We start from the raw sequence: 19,058 nt of genomic DNA on the forward strand, positions 1-19,058 counted from the left end.
AAGCAGGTATTATTATCTCTATTTTACAAATCATAATAAATAGCCCGCATTTATATAGCACTTTAAGCTCTATAAAGCCCTGGATGTGTGTTATTTCATTTGACCTCCACAACTACCACATGAAGTAGATGTTATTATTATTTCCATTTTACAGATGAGGAAATTGAAACTGACAGAGGTTAAGTGACTTGCCCAGGGATACAGGCAGTAAGTGTCTGAGGTAGGATTCAAACTCCAAGTCTTCCTGACTCCAAGCATAGCATTCTATCCACTTTGCTACCTAATGGCCTAATCAGGGAAATATGAAACAAAATCATGGAATCATAAGATCAAAGGGTGCAAGTGATCTTATCTAATCCAATCTTTCATTTAGCATATGAGGAAACTGAGGCTCAGTGAAATTAAGGGATTTGCCCAGTCTCACAGGTAAGGACAAGTAATGGAGACAGGATTTGAATACAGATCTTCTGACTTCAGATTAAGTATCCCTGCACCACTATGGTTAGGTGCTCCACAGTTGGTTAATGAACCAAAGCTAGAATCTTCCATTTCCTGTCTGAACAAACATTTTATTCAGGGCGTACTGGGCCTAGGCTCAGAGGGAGATACATAGTTTAGATGAGACTTGATCCCTGACTACAGTTTAGGAGGGGGATAAGACAAACATAGATAAAGAGAATATGTAAAATTACATGATCTTTAGATGAGAAAATTGTAAAGGAAATGGCCAAGCTTTGCTCCTTGATTCTAAGAGAGGAACTCTGAGCAGAGAAATGGAGGGGAAAAGATGGGGCTGGAAAGGATGGCGACTCCAACTCTTTCTGACCCAGAGTTGGAATTTTGCAATATAGGTGTGCACAGGTGCTTGAGAGAATTTAGATAGGAGGCAGCCACCCATGAAGATGTTCAGTACCTCATCTACAGCAAGCAGTTTGTCATCATCAGTGCCATTGGTACCTGGAATGTCCTCGGCTGTAATTACATCAACCACACCTGGCAGTCCAAGGGCCTCAGATGCATCAATGGATCTTGGAAAGAAAATATTGGAAATGTTGGCAGTCCTAGAGGCTACTGAAGTCCAAAGTGGTTCTTTTAGTTGTGACTCTAGTTCTCGGCTGTCCCAAGTAGACAGGGATTTTAATTTGATGAAGGTGGAGAAAAGAAAGGAGATGTACTTTGGTAATCTCTCTTACTGCATTACTTTCATTCTTGGAAGCCCCTTTTTCATCCCTTATGTGGTTCTTGTAGTTTAGGGGCTAATAGAGGTTTGTCTTCTATCCTGTGTCTTAGGTTCCTCACATCTATCCATCTCCTGGGTTCTGTCAATCTTAGCTTCTAGTTTCTACCCAATTGGGCAACCACAGGGACAGTGGACACTTTCCTGGGAGGTGAGCCCATGGTATCTGAGTATGATTTTTAATTGGCTTACAGAAATATTTGAGTTCACTTACATGATTTTTGCATGAGCCCTGGTGCTGGTTACTAAAGCCAGGAAAAGTTCTTTATCCACAACAGGCAGGTCATCACAAAATGTAGCTTCCCCAGTGGCATGTTTGATACCAGACTGGTGCAAAATTGGGCGTCCAACTGGATCATGGGGAGGTTGGTTAGGGTCTACTCTCTGCAAAAGAAGATAAGAATGATGTGACTCAGCAATCATATGGCAGAAACTAAGCACAGACCAACATCTCATACTGTGTACCAAGATAAGGTCAAAATGGGTACACGATTTAGACATAAAAGGCAAAAAACATATAAGCAAATTAGGACAGCAAGGAATAAGTTTACCTGTCAGATTATGGAGACGGAAGAAATTGTGACCAAACGAGATAGAGAACATTATGAAATGCAAAATGGATAATTTTGATGACATTAAACTAAAAAGTTTTTGCACAAAGCCAATGCAGCCAAGATTAGAAAGAAATCAGAAACAATTTTTACAGCCGGTGTTTCTGATAAATACCTTATTTCTAAAATATATAGAGAACTGAGTCAAATTGATAAGAATACCAGTCATTCCTCAATTGACAAATGGTCAAAGGATATAAACAGGCAGTTTTCTGATGAAGAAATTAAAGCTATCTATAGTCATATGAAAAAAATGCTCTAAATCACTATTGATTAGAAAAATGCAAATGAAAACAACCACATCACACCTATCAGATTGGCTAACATGACAGAAAAGGAAAATGATAAATGTTGGAGAAGATGTGGGAAAATCAGAATACTAATTCGTTGTTGGTGGAGCTGTGAACTGATCCAACCATTCGGGAGAGCAATTTGGAACTGTTCTATAAAACTATGCATACCCTTTGATCCAGCAATACCACTACTAAGTATGTATTCCAAAGAGAAAATGAAAAAGGGAAAAGGACACGCATGTACAAAAATATTTATAGCAGTTCTTTTTGTGGTGGCCAAGAATTGGAAATGGAGGGGATACCCATCAATTAGGGAATGGCTGAACAAGTTGTGATATATGAATGTAATGAAATATAAGAAATGATTTCAGAAGAACTTGGAAAGACTCACATGAACTGATGCTGAGTGAAGTGAGCAGAACCAGAGAACATAGTACACAGTAACAGCACATTGTGCAATGATCAACTATGAGAAACTTAGCTCTTCTCAGCAATGCAATGATCTAAGACAATTCCAAAAGACTCAAGATGGAAAATGCTATCCACATCCAGAGAAAGAACTGTGGAGTCTGAATGCAAGTTGAAGCATAATATTTTCACTTTTTCCCCCCCTTTTGTTCTGATTCTTCTTTCACAACATGATTAATGTGGAAATATGTTTAATGTGATTATACCTGTATAACCTATATCAGATTGCTTGCCGTCTTGGGGAGAGGGGAGGAGAGGAGGGGAGGGAGAAAAAATTTAGAACTCAAAATTTTATAAAAGTGAATGTTGAAAACTATCTTTCCATGTAATTGGAAAAAATAAAATACTTTCACATGGGGGAAAAAAGTTCTGTTAGTTACTACCAAGCTACAAAGTTTTTGAGGCTAACAAAAATTTTTAAAAAATGTAAATGGTAAGGGGAGTATGGGAACATATAATGTCGGTGGAGTTATGAATTCATCCATTTGTTCTGAAAATAATTTAGATTTATACTAGAAAAGTCACTAAAATGGACATATCCTCTGACCCAATCATACCAACAATAGGTACGTAACCCGAGGAAGTCAAAAACAGGGCAAAGGTTGTATGCAATACACAAATATTTATAGTAGCACTTTGTGTGATAAAGAACTGAAAGAAAGAAAAAAGAATACTATGACAGCAAAAGAAGACAACCAATGGATAAACAAGCATTTATTTAGCACTTACCATGTGCTGGGCATTGTGCTGAGCACTGGGTACACAATAAAGGACAAAAACAGTCAATTCCCTCAAGAATCTTACATTTTAATGGGGGAGACAACATGTGAACAATACAAGATACAGAGTAAAAGAAGGTAGAAGGGAAGGCTCAGGTAGTGGTGGGGACCAGAAAGGGCCTCTTGCACAAGGAGGGGGGGGGTTAGATTAAGTCTTAATGGAAGCTAGTGAGGTCAAGAGGAGGAGGTGACAGATTTGCCCTTTTATCAGGTTAACTGTCAGAAATAGGATGAGCCAATATATAAGCACAGGTGAAACACTAATAAGGAATTTTCACATGATTCTATAGTATGAGCCTTGGAGCATGTGCTACAATGTCTTAATGTAATTATAATCAACACAACGAAAATTTAAATCTAGAGTTTCAATGCCCTTCTGCTATTTCACAGATAGCTTAGATAAGACCATCAAGATGAAATAGAGGAAGCTGGACTTTAGTGCCCCTACCTTCCCCTTTCTGTGCTTTTCCCCCTTTCAGTATTATCTACTTGCTTCCTCCCCACTTCATACATTCTTCCCCCTTTCTGCCTCCTATCAAAATCTGCTTGAAGGAAAGAATCTGATAAATACATTTATACTAGGTATAAATGACTAAGTGGTAGTATTTCCCATTTTACAGAGGAGGAAACAGGCTCTGAGAGATTAAGCCAATAAAATCAATGTCTTATTCACATTTCATGGAGCTGAGTAAGGAAGACATTTTTTGACAGGACAAGTTGATCTCAGGAGATCCTAATATCAAGCTGTTCAGACACAGAGCAGCATATTCTGGACAGTCTTGATCTTAAACTTTTGCATCTTAGTCTTAAAAAAAAAATGACCTTCTTCAAAAAGCCATAAACCAGTAAGAGCTATAGAGTTAAAATTTTAAAAATGAAAAGCAAGTGGCCCTCCAAGGAATAAATAATAAATGGTCAAAGGATATGAACAGGCAGTTTTCCAAGGAAGAAATCAAAACAATTTATAGTCATGTGAAAAAATGCTCTAAATCATTATTGATCAGTGAAATTCAAATTAAAACAACCTTGAGATATCATTTTACACCTATCAGATTGGCTAAAATGATTGAAGGGGGAAGCAAGACATGTTGGAGGTGATGTGGAAAAATTGGAACACTAATTCACTATTGGTGGAACTGTGAACTAATCCAACCATTTTGGAGAGCAATCTGGAATTATGCCCAAACAGTGATTAAACTGCCTATATCCTTTGACCCAGCAATAGCACTGCTAGATCTGTTTCCAAAGATGATTAAGAAAAAAGGAAAAGAGCCTGTATGTTCTAAAATATTTATAGCAGCTCTCTTTGTGGTGGCAAAAACTGGAAATTGCAGGGATGTCCATCAATTGGGGAATGGCTGAACAGGTTATGGTATATGATCGTGATGGAATACTACTGTGTTATAAGAAATGATGAGCTCGATGATCTTAGAAAAAACATGGAAAGACATGCATGAGATAATGAAGAGTGAAATGAGCAGAACCAAGACAATGTTGTATATAGTAACAGCAATATTGTTTTAAGAACAACTTTGAGCAACAAAGTAATTTTGACTATTATAAATACCCAAATTAACTACAAAGGACCTATGGAGGAAAATGCTATCTGCATCCAGACAAAGAACTGATAAATAGAAGTGTGTATAGAATGTATACACACACATTTGTGGTAGCCATCTCTATGGCAGGGGAGGGGGAGAAAAAAATTTTAATAAAGAAAATTGCATATTAATTTTATTATATATTTAAAAGGAATAGCAAGTTGTATATAATAGATTCGCAGTTTTGTATGCGATCTTTTTTTTTTCTATTCTACTATGATATGGAAATGTTTTTTTAATGTCTTAACAAAAGGAAATCATTAATTAATAAAAGAAAATTAATACTTAATTATTAATAAGATAATTTTAAAAAGGAATAAATGCATTTTTCTCTAACCTTGATACTGTTGATCACCCTCTTTTCCTTAATATTCTCTTCTCTCTAGGTTTTTGTGACACTACTCTTCTCCTGGTTCTCTTCCTACCTGTCTGATCATTCCTCAGTTTTTGTTTTTTCTGGATCATCCTCCATCACACTCACTAACTGTGAGTATCCTAAAGGGCTCTGTCCTGGGCTCTCTTCTTCTTCTTCTATTTTTCTTGGTGATCTCATCAGTCCTATGGATTCAATTTTTATCTTTTCAGATGATTTTCAGATCTGCTTATCCAGTCCTCACTTCCTCCTTAACCCTCAGACTCTCATTTCCAACTGCCTATTGGTCTTCTTAAACTTAATGTCTTATAAACATCTTTAGACACGTCTCGAACTGAACACATCTTTCTTCGGAAACTATTCCCCGATTTTCTTATCAAGGGTACCACCATCCTCCCAGTCACTCAGGCTTGAAATTTAGGTGTCTCCTTGGCCTCTTACTCTCACCCCCCTTTTTCTAATTTGTTTTAAAGTCTTAGAAATTCTACCTTTTTTAGCATCTCTAGCATCTGCCTCCTTCTCTCCTCTGATACTGCTACAACCCTAGACTAGCCCTTTTTTACCTCAGTCCTGGATAACCTTCTGGTTGGTCTCCTCAACTCAAATCTCTTCCCAATTTAATCCATCTTTCACTTATCTGCCAAAGTGATCTTTCTAAAGCATGAGTCTGACCACATCACTTCTCTTCTCTTTAAATTCCAGTGGTTCCCTAGCATCTCCAGGATCAAATATAAAATTCTCTGTTTAGAGTTCAAAGCCTTTCATAACCTAGGACCCTCCAACCTTCCTAGTCTTTGTATACATTGCTTCTCTCCTCCCTCTACATGTACTCTGTGATCCAGTGACGCTGGCTGCTTTGCTGTTCCTTGAACCAGATATGTCATCTCCTGACTCCAAGTATTTTCATGTCTCCCACGCTAGGAATTCTTACCTACTCACCTATCTCCTGACCTGCCTGACTTCCTTTAAGTCCCAGCTAAAATCCTACTTTCTTTAAAAAGCCTTTCCCGATCCCCCTTAATATTAGTGGCTTTCCTCTTGTTGATTAGTCTAACTTCTCTTTATATATCTCATTTGTACATAGTTATTTGGATGTTGTTTTCCATGTCAGATAAAACGGCCTTGAGAACAAAGATTGTCCTTTGCCTTTCTTTGCATTTCTTGCACCTGGCACAATGCCTGGCACATAAAAGGTGCTTAACCTGTGCTCATTGACCAACCAGTTGATTGACTAAACCACTAACTTGGAATTCTTGGACTCCTCTGGATATTGTGACAGGAAACTCTTCCAGAGCACTTAGGAACTTCTCTGAAATGTCAGGATATCGATGGCTATTCTGAAAGATGATTAAAAAAAAAGATATTAATTATGCACGTCAAGCTATGTACCATATTGTGTCTCTGTTAATTTAATAATGTATCAAGGGCATAGGAAGTACTAAATGTCTATTAGAGAAAAAAGGGGAAGGAATCTACTCAATACCTAGCACAGGCAACTTTCATTCTGCCCTGATGTTCTCAAATACCTGGAATAACAGGCTTATGGATCTGACCTCCATACCTCTCCCTCCTTCCCCTATCCTCACTGGAAATTCATCCACTTAGCCTTGGGACTCCTCCTTGGGCCTAAGCCATTGTGATTGGGGTGAGTGAGCCCATATTTAGCTGGCTTCAGCACATGCTTTGGTTCCCATTAAACCATTTTCTAGGACAGCACAGCATCTTGCTATCTATTTCAATGCTGTGCATGTGTGCACACCTTTCCTGCTCCCCCATGATTTTCCACTTCTTGTTCTGGGAACAATACTCAAATCAATATTACCTTTTCTGTTGGAAAGGTCATGACAGTCTAATGCCCTATGGCTCCACCCCAAGCTAAATGAACACAAAAGGCATTTGGCAAAATTGCAAAGAAAGTCTGCTGCCTTCTCATATTTATGCAAAGCCTAGGCTGGCTTATCATATATGGCTAGTTTTAAATGGACGCACTAACTCAATGGTGTAGAGGGCCCAGGGTCCAGGAAGTCCCAGTGTAGGAAGCTAATTCCAAATTCAGCATTCTTTCCACTATACTATGTTGCCTCCCAACATACAAGCTTCCCTTCTGCAATTCTTCCTTTTATCTCTCTGTCTTTTCTGCCTATATTACATTTCCCCAGGATCAAGTTCTCCTGGCCTTCCTAGCAAATGGAGGAAGTTAGCCTTCTCCCACTAAACATTGAGTTTATAAAATTAGCTAATTGGAAGGAAGGAAGAAAGAAAGAAAAAAAAAAGTAAGAAGACATTAATATTCTGAATTCCAACTAGCATAGTGTGGACAGTCTTTCTAAAGGAAGACTGCCTGGCTCCTGACAAGAAGTAACAGCTCAAGTCATACTTAACACAGCTTGGAAGGTAATGGTAAGAAAGCCTGGAAGTATATGTGTGCAAAGTACAATAACAAGCCAATGCACTCACTGGGATAGAGGTCATCTTTATGATTTTCTTTAGTCCTTGTAATACTTCCAGGTAGAACTTAAAGAAGAAACTGACAATGAGGGTTCTTTTAAATTCCACCATTCCCCCTGGAGCTGAGGCTGGGGGAGAAATTTCATCCAGGATCAGCCTGAAAGCTTCATCCAATATCAATGTATTCCAGTCCCTGGTAGGGGGAAAAAAAGAATAAACTAAGCGGTGGTTTCAAATGAAACATGTGTTGTAAAATACCAGGTAGTGAAAGTATACTTTTTTAAAAAGATACATTTTTTAAGTTTTTAAAAAATAATTTAGAATCACAATTTTGTTTGAACCTTAAAAAAAAGAATATTTATTTAGTCCACCAGCCCTCTTCTATTTCTCTGACCAATTAAGAGATACATGAATATATGATTAGGGTTGATGGTATTGAATAAAGACAGGGATAGAGATTGGGTCTATGACTTCATCAGCATAGGAAATTCCTTGATGAGGAAACTCCCTCTACCAGTACAGGCCAGTACCTTCTCTTCAATTTATAGTTTTAGAAAGTTACCTAGAGAACTAAGAGGTTAAGTGACTTGCCCAGGTTGACATAACTAGTATGTGTCAGAGGCAGGACTTGATCCAAGGTTGCCTTTCTCTATGCACACTGCAAGAATCCAGAGTTGGACATTGTGTTTGCCTAGAGGGAACTCAGTCTAAATTTGAGATGGGAGTTAATTTTTGGTTGCAAGAAGCATTGAAAGAATCCAACGTAATGTGTATGTTATGGGGGGGAAGAGGGGATAGGGGCCCACAATATTGATGTTCTAGCCTATCCCACCTTGCCCTACTCCCAGCAGTTGGACTGGAAATTTGTTGATTTGCCCAATAAATCAGTATTGGATCACATTTGGTCTAAAGCAACTAGGAATATATTATATTAACATAGTATATAATGTTTAATTATAGAATAATGATATAACCTCTTCATCAGAACTGCAGTAAATACAGTTGATTCTTCTCATCTGAGGTAGTTACTTTCCAAACACTGAATTAGCAAATATTGACCCATTGCTCCTGGGGATATACAGATTAGGTTCTGGCAAGCCTCTGGTCATAACATTTACTTTAGCACTTTCCAGAGTGGTCTTACATACAGATAGGCAAATTTCCTCTTCTTTTTTTCTGAATGTACATGATTATGGGGTAGTGATAAAGTGGATAAAGTGCTGGGTCTGGAATCAGGAAGACCTTAGTTCAAATCTGGCCTCAGATTATTTACCAGCTGTGTGACCCTGTTTGCCTTAATCTACTGGAGAAGGAAATGGCAAACCACTCCAGCATTTTTTCCAAGAAAACCCCATGGACAATATGGTCCCCAGGGTCATGAAGAGTTATACTTGACTGAACAACAATAACCCTATTGCTGATTCATTACCATTGAACTCATGGCCAACAGCACTGGAACTCATGTCTGAATGAAGCTTCTCTGACACATGTATTGTCTTTGTAAGATACATCACAGATGCCTTGACTTAGGAATACCAAATAGCACTTCAGCACTATGCTTGGGGGGCCATTTTTAAACAGCGAAAGCACCAACAAATAGCACAAAAATGCAAAAAAAACCCCCAAACCCCCAAAACAAAAAACAAACCCACGGCAATAAACACACCCTTAAAAGATCACTTGTTTGCAGTAAGGAGCTGAAGAAAGCAGCAGAACATTGCCTTGTACAACCTTAGCTGGGAACGTGGGGCTGACAACTCAGATTTTTTGTTACTCTGCACATGTTCATGAATGACCCTGAAAGTACCATGAGTTCTGATTTGGGGGTTACAAATAAATTTTAGAGAGTAGGTGAATTCACAAATACAGAATCCTCAGATAATGAAGCTCTACTGGATATATATCCATTTTACATATTTTTCTTTCGATTTTTCCAGTACTTTACTAATAGTCCTAGGTCTTTAGCTTAGCATTCAAGACCTGTCATGGTCTGGCCCTGGGGTAGCCTTTGTTCCAGCCAAATTAGACCTTTTTCTTCTTTGAACACATTCCCACTTTCTCACACACCTGCAATGTTTCTCTTACTTATAATGTCCTTCCTCTCATCTCAATCTGTTGAAACAACTTCCCAGAAGGCTTCCTTTATTCTCCTCAATTGTGTGTGTGTGTGTGTGTGTGTGTCTGTGTGTGTGCATGCACATGTGTGTGCCCAAGTGACAAGGATGGGGGAGGGGGAAATAATATTTCCCTCCTCCTTTTCCCCATAGCGCTTTGTGTTCCCCTTATATCACGGTTATATGTGTGTGTTTTGTCCTCTATTGACAAATAGAGCTTTAATATTAGCAAGATATTTTATTGTACAGTTGAGGAAACTGAGGCCTAGAGAGATGAAATGACTTGCCTAAGGTAGTAAGTGGTAGAGTCAGGATTTGAACCCAAGACTTTAAATTCAATACTCTTTCCCTGTACTAGGAAGTCTCCTTCCACACCTCCCAATTAAGTAGTTAGGTATTATTTCCATTTTACAGATGGTGAAACTCAGACTTAGAAAGGGTTAAGTTACTTGCCATTGACCAGGTCAAATAACTAGTGAGCACTGGAGGATGATCTGATCCTTGACTCCGAGTTTCATACTTTGCCCACTACACTATTATCCATCTTTTCTGTGTCTTCTTATCCTCTGCAGTGCTAATACATTTTGCTGTTCAGTCATTTTCTTCTTTTTGACCCCATTTAGGGTTTTCCTGGCAAGATACTGGAGTGGTTTGCCATTCCTTCTCCAGCTGATTTTACAGATGAGGAAACTGAGGCAAACAGGATTAAGTGACTTGTCCAGGTCTGAGACCTAGTAAGTGTTTGAGATTAGATTTGAACTCAGGTTTTCCTGACTACAGGCCTGGCTCTTTATTCACTGCGCCACCTAGCTGCCACTCCTGATATATAGTTGGTGCTCGGGGAAGCTAGGTGGCACAGTGGATAGAGCACTGGCCCTGCAATGAGAAGGACTTGAGTTCAAATGTGACCTCAGACCAAACACTTGTCACTTACTAGCTGTGTGACCCTGGGCAAGTCACTTAACCCCAATTGACTAAAATATATATAATATATATATATATATATATATATATATATATATATATAGTTGGTGCTAAATAAAACTGTTGAATAGAATCAAAACGTTGACTATTAGTAGAGAATTTTTATGGAGATTTCGTATTTAATAAATTGTTAAAATGTAGTAGAAAGATGAGTTCATCCTACGTTATAGTCATAAGATGACAACTTGTTGATGGAAGGAACATGGCACAGTGGAAAGAGGGGGTCTAGGTCTAGAGTCAGAGGCACTGGGTTCAAATCTCAGACCTGCCACTTACTACCTATGTGACCTTAGGCAAGTCACTTAACTTTCTGGGTGTCATTTATAAAAAAAAAAAGTAGGGGTTGGACTAAATGAATTCTAAGGTCTCTTCTAGGTCTGTATCTATCAACCTGTGACTGTTTATGTGGTTTGTTATTACTGAAGCTGTTCCTTTTCACGTTGAGGACACACACACACAGACACACACACACACGCGCGCGCGTGCGTGCACACACATGCACACACACACACACACACACACACACACACCGGTACCTTCCTAGGAGCTGCTGGCAGGATCTATGTGCACTGACGGTAGTGGATCTTATGCCTCCGTAGAAGAGGCCAAGGCCTGCGATGGTGTCTGTGCATTCTTTGAAAAGGACTCTCATTCCACAGTTAACATCAGGCAAGGCGTTTTGCTGACACTGGGCCTGTCTGAATGCTACCACAAATTCCCACTGTGGAAACAAAATCAGTTGAGATTTTTAGATGGGTCAAAGCAAAGAAGTACAGTATAGACTTTTTAGTCCTAAGAATCTCTGGGCCACTATTAAGTGAATAATAATAATAATAATAATAATAATAATAATAATAATAATAGCTAACATTTATATAAACCTTTAACATTTACAAAGCACCTCACTTATGTTAATTCATTTGATCTTCACAAAAGCTGTCAGGTGTAGATGGCACATACTAGGGTCTTTCCTCATCTATAAAATGAAGGGGTTGGACTAGATGGCCTCTAAGGTCAACTAGTTCTAAGTCTATGATTCTAAGATCCCAGCTTAAGATTCTAGAAAACATAGTGAGCTCGCCTGTGCATATCTATCTGGGCTATTTACTGTGGTTGGTCAGAACATGCCATTAATAAGGCTAAAACAGCATATTTGTTCTCCACATGGACCAGTTTTAACTGGGAAACCTTATTCTATAACCAGATATTATCCTTTTAATCACTGTCTCAGAAATGTAGCCCTTGATCATAAGAGGAATGATGCAAAGGAGTGTGGGTGGATTTTTCCGGATCTACAGCTCCCAAAGCAAGCCTGGGGCTTGCTCTCACGACTGTGACCATTTTACACTGGGGCAATGACTGGAAGGATATGACACACGATACCGTGTGATTTTATTACAAGGTTGTTCTTCCTTCTAATTTGTTTTTTTTAAAAAAGTTGACATTAAAGTTTTTTAAGAAAACTCCATCAAAAATGGCCCCCTATGTCTTACCTTTCAGAGTGAGGTATGTGCACAGACTCCAAAATTTCCTCAGGTTTCAGGTCCGCATTTGGCAGTCCAGCAAGAAAATGCTCATTTAAAGGAATCTGACGTCTTCCTTCTGGGGAAGAAAGAAATATTTTTTTCAAGAGTAGCAAGTTGAAAGAACGTGTACATGTCAACTGTAAAAGGGAACAGTAACTTAGTGAAAGCTTCCTTGACACCGCCAATCAGTAATGATTATTTCTCATGAACTTCATTCATAGAGTGCTGAATTTAAATCTCTCTGAAGCACTTAGCGTATACTATATTATTTTTATGTTATAGTTTCCTGTGTATTAGACCACAATCTTAGAGGAATCAAAATTGTATGTGGTCCAAAGGACAAGGAAAGACCCATATGCATGTGGCTTATCCACAATCTAGATTGTAATCTTTGTGTTGTTTAGTAATTAGCTGTCTATCTGTCTGTCTGTCTATCTATCTATCATCTATCTATCTATCTATCTATCTATCATCTGTCTGTCTGTCTATCTATCTATCTGTCTATCTATCATCTGTCTGTCTGTCTATCTGTCTGTCTATCTATCTATCTATCATCTGTCTGTCTGTCTGTCTATCTATCTATCATCTGTCTGTCTGTCTATCTATCTATCATCTGTCTGTCTGTCTATCTATCATCTGTCTGTCTGTCTGTCTATCTATCATCTGTCTGACTATCTATTTATCTATCATCTGTCTGTCTGTCTGTCTATCTATCTATCTATCATCTGCCTGTCTGTCTGTCTGTCTATCTGTCTACCTATTCTTCTCCTGTTTGTAGGAAGACTAAGAGGTGGGAGGAGTGCATACCCTCTTATTTCTTCTTTACCCTGCCCTTTGCTAACCACCCTTGGGTTCAGCTCACTAGGGAGTACAGGCTAAGTGCATCTTGAGGGTGCTGGACAAAGCTATTCATTCACTCCCACAATGGCTTGAAAGCTTTCTGTTGCATGTTACTCTTGCCTTGTATGGAGGAGAGAATTAGAACCAGACTTTGTGGCTTATAGCACTTTTTCTTCCTCTTCTTCGTCCTCATACTCTTCCTCTCTTAAATTGGGAACACTGCTTTACTCGGTTTTGTTATATCTTACCTTTGGAGACTAGATTGAGAGTAGCATTTCCTGCAGCCAGAATTGGATTCAGATCTGAATAGCCATGTCGGCTCATGACGTGTCCACCTAAGGACTAATACAACGGAAATTATTTTTTCAGTCTCAGTCCCTTTATCTGATCATATTTTTATGTACACACCCACACAAACATACATGCGTGTTCACAAGGGCTTAATAATTGTTTATTGGAGTTGTAGCTTAAAGGTTGGTTCTCTTTTGTTTACAAAAGTTCAGCAAGAGTCCAATGTGGTGAAAAGAGAACTGGATCTAAGAGTCTTAAGTCTAAGACTCCTCCTTGGTCCCATTTCCTCATCTTGTAAAATGGTCTGAACCCAGGAGTGGGGAACCTGTGACCCCAAGGCCACATGTGGCCTTCTAGGTCCTCTAGTGTGGCCCTTTGAATGAATTCAAACTTCATAGAACAAATCCCCTTAATAAAAGGATTTGTGAATTCAGTCAAAAGGCCATACCCGAGGACCTAGAGGGCCACAGAAAGGACTAAAGTCCTTTCTATCTCTGAAATGCTATGGTTCTTAGAGCAACTGAGCCTTTTGCTTAGCATAGGCGGGAAGCAGGGGCAGTGTTAGTCCCCTTCCTACTGCCTGGTTTGAATATAGAGGGTCCCTTTAAAGGGTGAGAATATAGTGCAGTCTCTGTACATACCATCACTGGCCTCAGTGCACAAAGGCTGGGAACTGAGCAGCATAGACGCCTGTCCAATTAGCTTTGTACACACAAAGATCTATTACGTTATTGCACATTGCCTACCAAGAATGACCAGTCCTTTGTTTTACTTGACTATGTTTATTTATTACAACGATTTTTTTCTTCTTGGCTTCTTGGGGGCAGGGTGGGGGGTGGGGAGAGGGGAGGTTAACAATAGTGATGGGGGAAAAAGATAGTTATTGTTTAAAAATGCACAGAAGGGAACAGAAGAAAGTTTAGAAGGAAGCATAGACAAGTGGGATAGTTTTGAAAGTAATGTTTGCTATATCAGATTGTGGTCGTTTTGGGGAGGGGAGGGAGGAGGAGAAAAATTTTAAACTCAAAAGCTTATGGAAGTGATTGTTGATAAATCAAAATAAACTAATAAAAAATGGTAGAGGAAAAACTAAACTAAAATAAAATTATTGATAAGGAGAAAAAAAGAAAATAGTGTGTGTGGAATTATTATGTACTTTTAAAAATTTAAGCAAGCATGGGGCAGCTAGGTGGCGCAGTGAATAGAGCACCAGCCCTGGATTCAGGAGGATCTGTGTTCAAATCTGGCCTCAGACACATAACACTTGCTAGCTGTGTGACCCTGGGCAAGTCACTTAACCCCATTGCTTAGCCAAAAGAAAAGAAAAGAAAAATTTAAGCAAATAGTATGATAGGAATTTCACAGTTTTATATACAACCCTCTTTTTTGTGTGGAACCTACAGCCATGTTCCTAATCTGTTGTCCAGCCAAACTTTTCAAGTGCTTCAAGAGAGCCTGATATGTCCGTGTTTTTTCCTCTGGAAGCTTGGAGACTTCATCGGTCAGGATCTGCTTCACCTGGTCCAGGCTGCAGCCAGCCCCTATTGTCAGTCCTGAAAGCAAATTATTTTAATCAGCAAAATATAAGCACTGATTAAAAAAAAATAGACCTTAGAGGTCATTTTATTCAAACCCTTTGGTTGCTGCTTGTCCTTCGTTCTCTCTCTCTCTCTTTTTTTTTTGGCTAGGCAATGGGGTTAAGTGACTTGCCCAGGGTCACACAGCTAGTAAGTGTTATATGTCTGAGGTCAGATTTGAACTCAGCTCCTCCTGAATTCAGGGCCAGTGCTCTATCCACTGCTCCACCTAGCTGCCCCTGTCCTTTGTTCTTAAAGAGGACTATGACATCAGGGAGGGGATGGCATGACAAGCAAGTGAATTGGATTTAAGTGAAGGAGACCTGTGCAAAGTCACCAGCCTCACTTTCTCCTGCGGAGCCATCTGGCCAGTGGTGAGATACAGCTCAAACCCCCTAGTTTCAAATGAGGAGACTGAGGCCCAGAGAGGTTGTGACTTGTCTTAGGTCACAGAGTGAGTTAGTTGCATAGAAGAGACTAGAACTCAGCTCTCCTGACTCCCAGCCCAGTCCTCTTTCTACTTTCCCATGCTGCATCATGCACAGCTGTCACCTTGTAAATACAGGGCATGAAATCAGATAGTGTTTAAATGGGTGGTAAATAAAGATCACACGTGCTGAGTGAAGTGAGCAGAACCAAGAGGACTTTGTACACATAACAGCCACGTTATGCAATGACTAAGATTGTTAAACTGAACCCTTCTCAGCATTATGAGGATCTAAGACATCTCCAGAGGCCTCGGGATGGAAAATGCTGTCCACATCCAAAGAAAGAACTATGGAAGTCGAATCGCTATCACTTATTTTTACCTCCTGTTGAGTTTTGTTTCATCTTTCTGATGGTTCCTCCTATTGGTTTTAATTTTTACTTACAACTTCACTAATGTGAAAATATGTATCGTGGGTATGTAAAGCCTATATCAGATTGTACGCAGTCTTGGGGAGGGGGGGGGGGGGAGGAAGGGGGAGAAAAATTTTCAACTCAAAAGCATATGGAAGTGATTGTTAATAAATCAAAATAAATTAATAAAATTAAAAATAAATAAATAAAAGGAAAAAAATTATAATCACACAGAGTGAACTTTGTGGTAACTTGTTCTAGAAACAAAATGTTACAAGAGGGATATTTTACAATATACACCTAAATGGGTGTAGTTTTATTTGCTAATTTTGGAGGCTGTTGTGCCTTATTTTAGTAATAATAAGTTTTACTTTAACTTCCATTAATAAGTTCAAGTATTCAAAGGACTTTTTTTTTTTTTAAAAAAAGGTTGTATGAAAAGAAAAACAAAAAACTTACATTAACTTTAACAAAATGCTATCGAAATCCTCCTACGATGCAGAAATACAACTTCTAAACTTCTTTCTATATATTTATCTGGCTTTTGTTGCTGTTATCATTGTCTTTATTTACACTGCTGTAGAGAGGGTATAGATCATCCTCTCCTTCACTCCCCTTATTTCTTTATATTCTTTGGATAATCCCAAGCTTAATTTGGACTCTGTCCCTGGGACACTGGGTTCTCCCTTCCCCCCCTTATCTTGCCTGGAACTAGGCAACTGTATCAGTTTCCAACCATTTCCAAACCATGCTGCCCACATACATGCAATGCTCCCTGCCTCCTCCATCCTTACCTCTCCTTAAATACCCTCCCCCCCCAACTCTAGCTGCCCTTTATGGACTAGGTAGTTACTGAGGTCCACTTGCAGATATTCTATGATTTTTTTCCCCTTACATTTTATTTTATTCTTTTTAATTATTATTTTTTTTTTTTTGTGAGGCAATTGGTGTTAAGTGACTTGCCCAGAGTTACACAGCTAGTATTTATTATGTGTCTGAGGTCGAATTTGAACTCAGGTCCTCCTGACTCCAGGGCTTTATCCACTGAGCCTCCTAGCTGCTCCACCTCCCCCTACATTTTAACTTCTATGGGATCTACTTTGGTATTGGATATTTCAAGAGAGATCAAAAAATTAGAACACTTGCTATGGAAAATACAATAGAGAATCAATTAGGGAATAAAAAAAGGATTGCCTAGTAGTAATAAGGGCCCAGTTGACAATGGCTAACAAAAAAGTTGTAGTGGGCCTATTCATTCAGAAATTAAAAAGAGCTCAGTAAAATTTTCCTTAAAAACTTTCATCATTTTTCACATGTATAACCTATATTTGATTGCTTGCTATCTCAGGGAGAAGGGAGGAATAGAGTTTGGAACTCAAAACTTAAAAAATATTTAAAATTGTTTTAACATGTGATTGGGGGAAAATAAAATATTATAAAAAAACTTTCATCATTTTATGTGAACTTTTAGGTTCATGTAAGAGAAGTATTATTTGGCAGTCTTTTGGCTAATCTGATAAAACATGGGTGACCAAATTTAGTTATCTGAATGAAATAATCCATTCTGGGTCCTGAATTATATCACTTGGTTGTCTCCACTTACCTTTGACCTATGTAGATAAGCCACCTTACAGGTAAAATTCTGTTTGTGTACATTCACATTTCATTCCTGCCTAATTAAAAAAAAATCCTTTTGATTGTATTCTACTGAAACTGAAGTATGTTTCTTGCTGGCATGACAGAAAGTAGTTTTTTTCTTACTCATATCATGGAAACCACTAGAGGTCATCCATACTTTAATTCTGGGGACTATATACCAAAAATAGTTTCATAAAGATGACTTCCATAGAGGTATAAGAATAATAGCACACAATAATATAGCCATTTATGGTTTGCAATCTTGGTGGGGCCTTTCAATTTAGTTTAACTTGGACCTAAGTGGACATAATCTAAGAAATTTATTATTATCACTAAAATCCTAGACAGACCAATATCCAGCAATAGAGTGACTCTAAATCTTTTTCATTACATTATTGGTTGCTTAAGGTCAGGGACTGCAAGCTTTCACTTAATTTGGTCTTTCTCATGGTGTCTAATACAGTGACCCACTGATGGGTGTCATGATAGATCAATAGTGTTTGCCCATTCTTGGTTTTTTGCCATGCCCCTAATTTTACGAATAATAGAATATCAGGGGATATTTCTTTCCTCAGCTCACAGCAGCCCCCAACACCCTGGGCACTTAGAGTTGGGCACCAGGATGAGAATCATTAGTGACCCTAGGATTGTTCAACTTCAAGCCAGGGATGATCTCAGTATCTGGGCGGGGGGGCGGAGTACAGGGAAAGTCTTGGACTACCTCAGCAGCAAGCATTGGACTTGAGTAGGGCCCTTGAAATTAGTCACTCTTGTCTTTAGGAAAGAGCCTTTAATATGTGTGGGTGTCAGGAGTGCCTTTACCAAAAGCTTACCCAGAGTCAGAGCCAAGATGACAGAAAAGCAGGAAGAAGTACAGTTAAGCCCTCCCTTCACAAGACTTTTAAACATACCTAAAAATGTGTCAGACTAAGTCATCATCAGAAAATCCAAGAAAAAAAAGTGAGTCAAAGTGAGTCATATTTATAGCCCAGGTCTTCAAAGGGAGAGAGACAAAGAGGTCTATGGACAGTGGAGGTGGGGGTCCAGCCAGGAGTAACAGTGTGGTGCATTCTAGTGCAGGAGTAGGCTGTGCATGAGGGCAAAAAACACTTGCAGATAGAGCACAGAGGGGCATGCCCTTGTCTAGAGTATAGGAATAGCTTCCAAATGGAAGCTCTGTTACTCACTACCCAGTTCTGAGTCACAGCTTTTGGGTGACTGAGTGGGAGATTTTCACCTAAAGGTGGCATTCCAGGGAGAGGAGCATTGTGGACCCTAGGCTGCTTGCTGAGCAGGAAGCAAGTTCAGAAGCAAATAGCAGCTACGTCGACTAAGTATGATCCCAGGAACAGAGTATGATTTCAGTTCCAGCCTCCAGACCAATCTGATGCCTGTAGAGGAATAACCAGGGCAGGAATACCAAACCAAAGAGGAGCTT

General features: G+C 39.0%; 1 protein-coding gene across 1 annotated transcript in view; it reads right to left on the reverse strand.

Moving 5' to 3' along the window:
• The window catches only part of LOC110197327 (aldehyde oxidase 2-like), a 116,462-nt gene that overhangs the window by 64,366 nt on the left and 33,038 nt on the right, over window positions 1-19,058 (reverse strand). The window contains exons 11-18 of the mRNA XM_078147662.1: window positions 14,967-15,118; window positions 13,523-13,616; window positions 12,403-12,510; window positions 11,445-11,631; window positions 7,820-8,003; window positions 6,607-6,699; window positions 1,452-1,621; window positions 914-1,028 (exon numbers count right to left, since the gene is read on the reverse strand). Coding sequence (XP_078003788.1) covers window positions 914-1,028; window positions 1,452-1,621; window positions 6,607-6,699; window positions 7,820-8,003; window positions 11,445-11,631; window positions 12,403-12,510; window positions 13,523-13,616; window positions 14,967-15,118 — 1,103 coding nt within the window. The remainder of the gene's footprint in view (window positions 1-913; window positions 1,029-1,451; window positions 1,622-6,606; window positions 6,700-7,819; window positions 8,004-11,444; window positions 11,632-12,402; window positions 12,511-13,522; window positions 13,617-14,966; window positions 15,119-19,058) is intronic.

Source organism: Phascolarctos cinereus, unplaced genomic scaffold (assembly GCF_003287225.1).
Source record: "Phascolarctos cinereus isolate Bilbo 61053 unplaced genomic scaffold, phaCin_HiC Scaffold_7;HRSCAF=346, whole genome shotgun sequence".
Taxonomy (NCBI): domain Eukaryota; kingdom Metazoa; phylum Chordata; class Mammalia; order Diprotodontia; family Phascolarctidae; genus Phascolarctos; species Phascolarctos cinereus.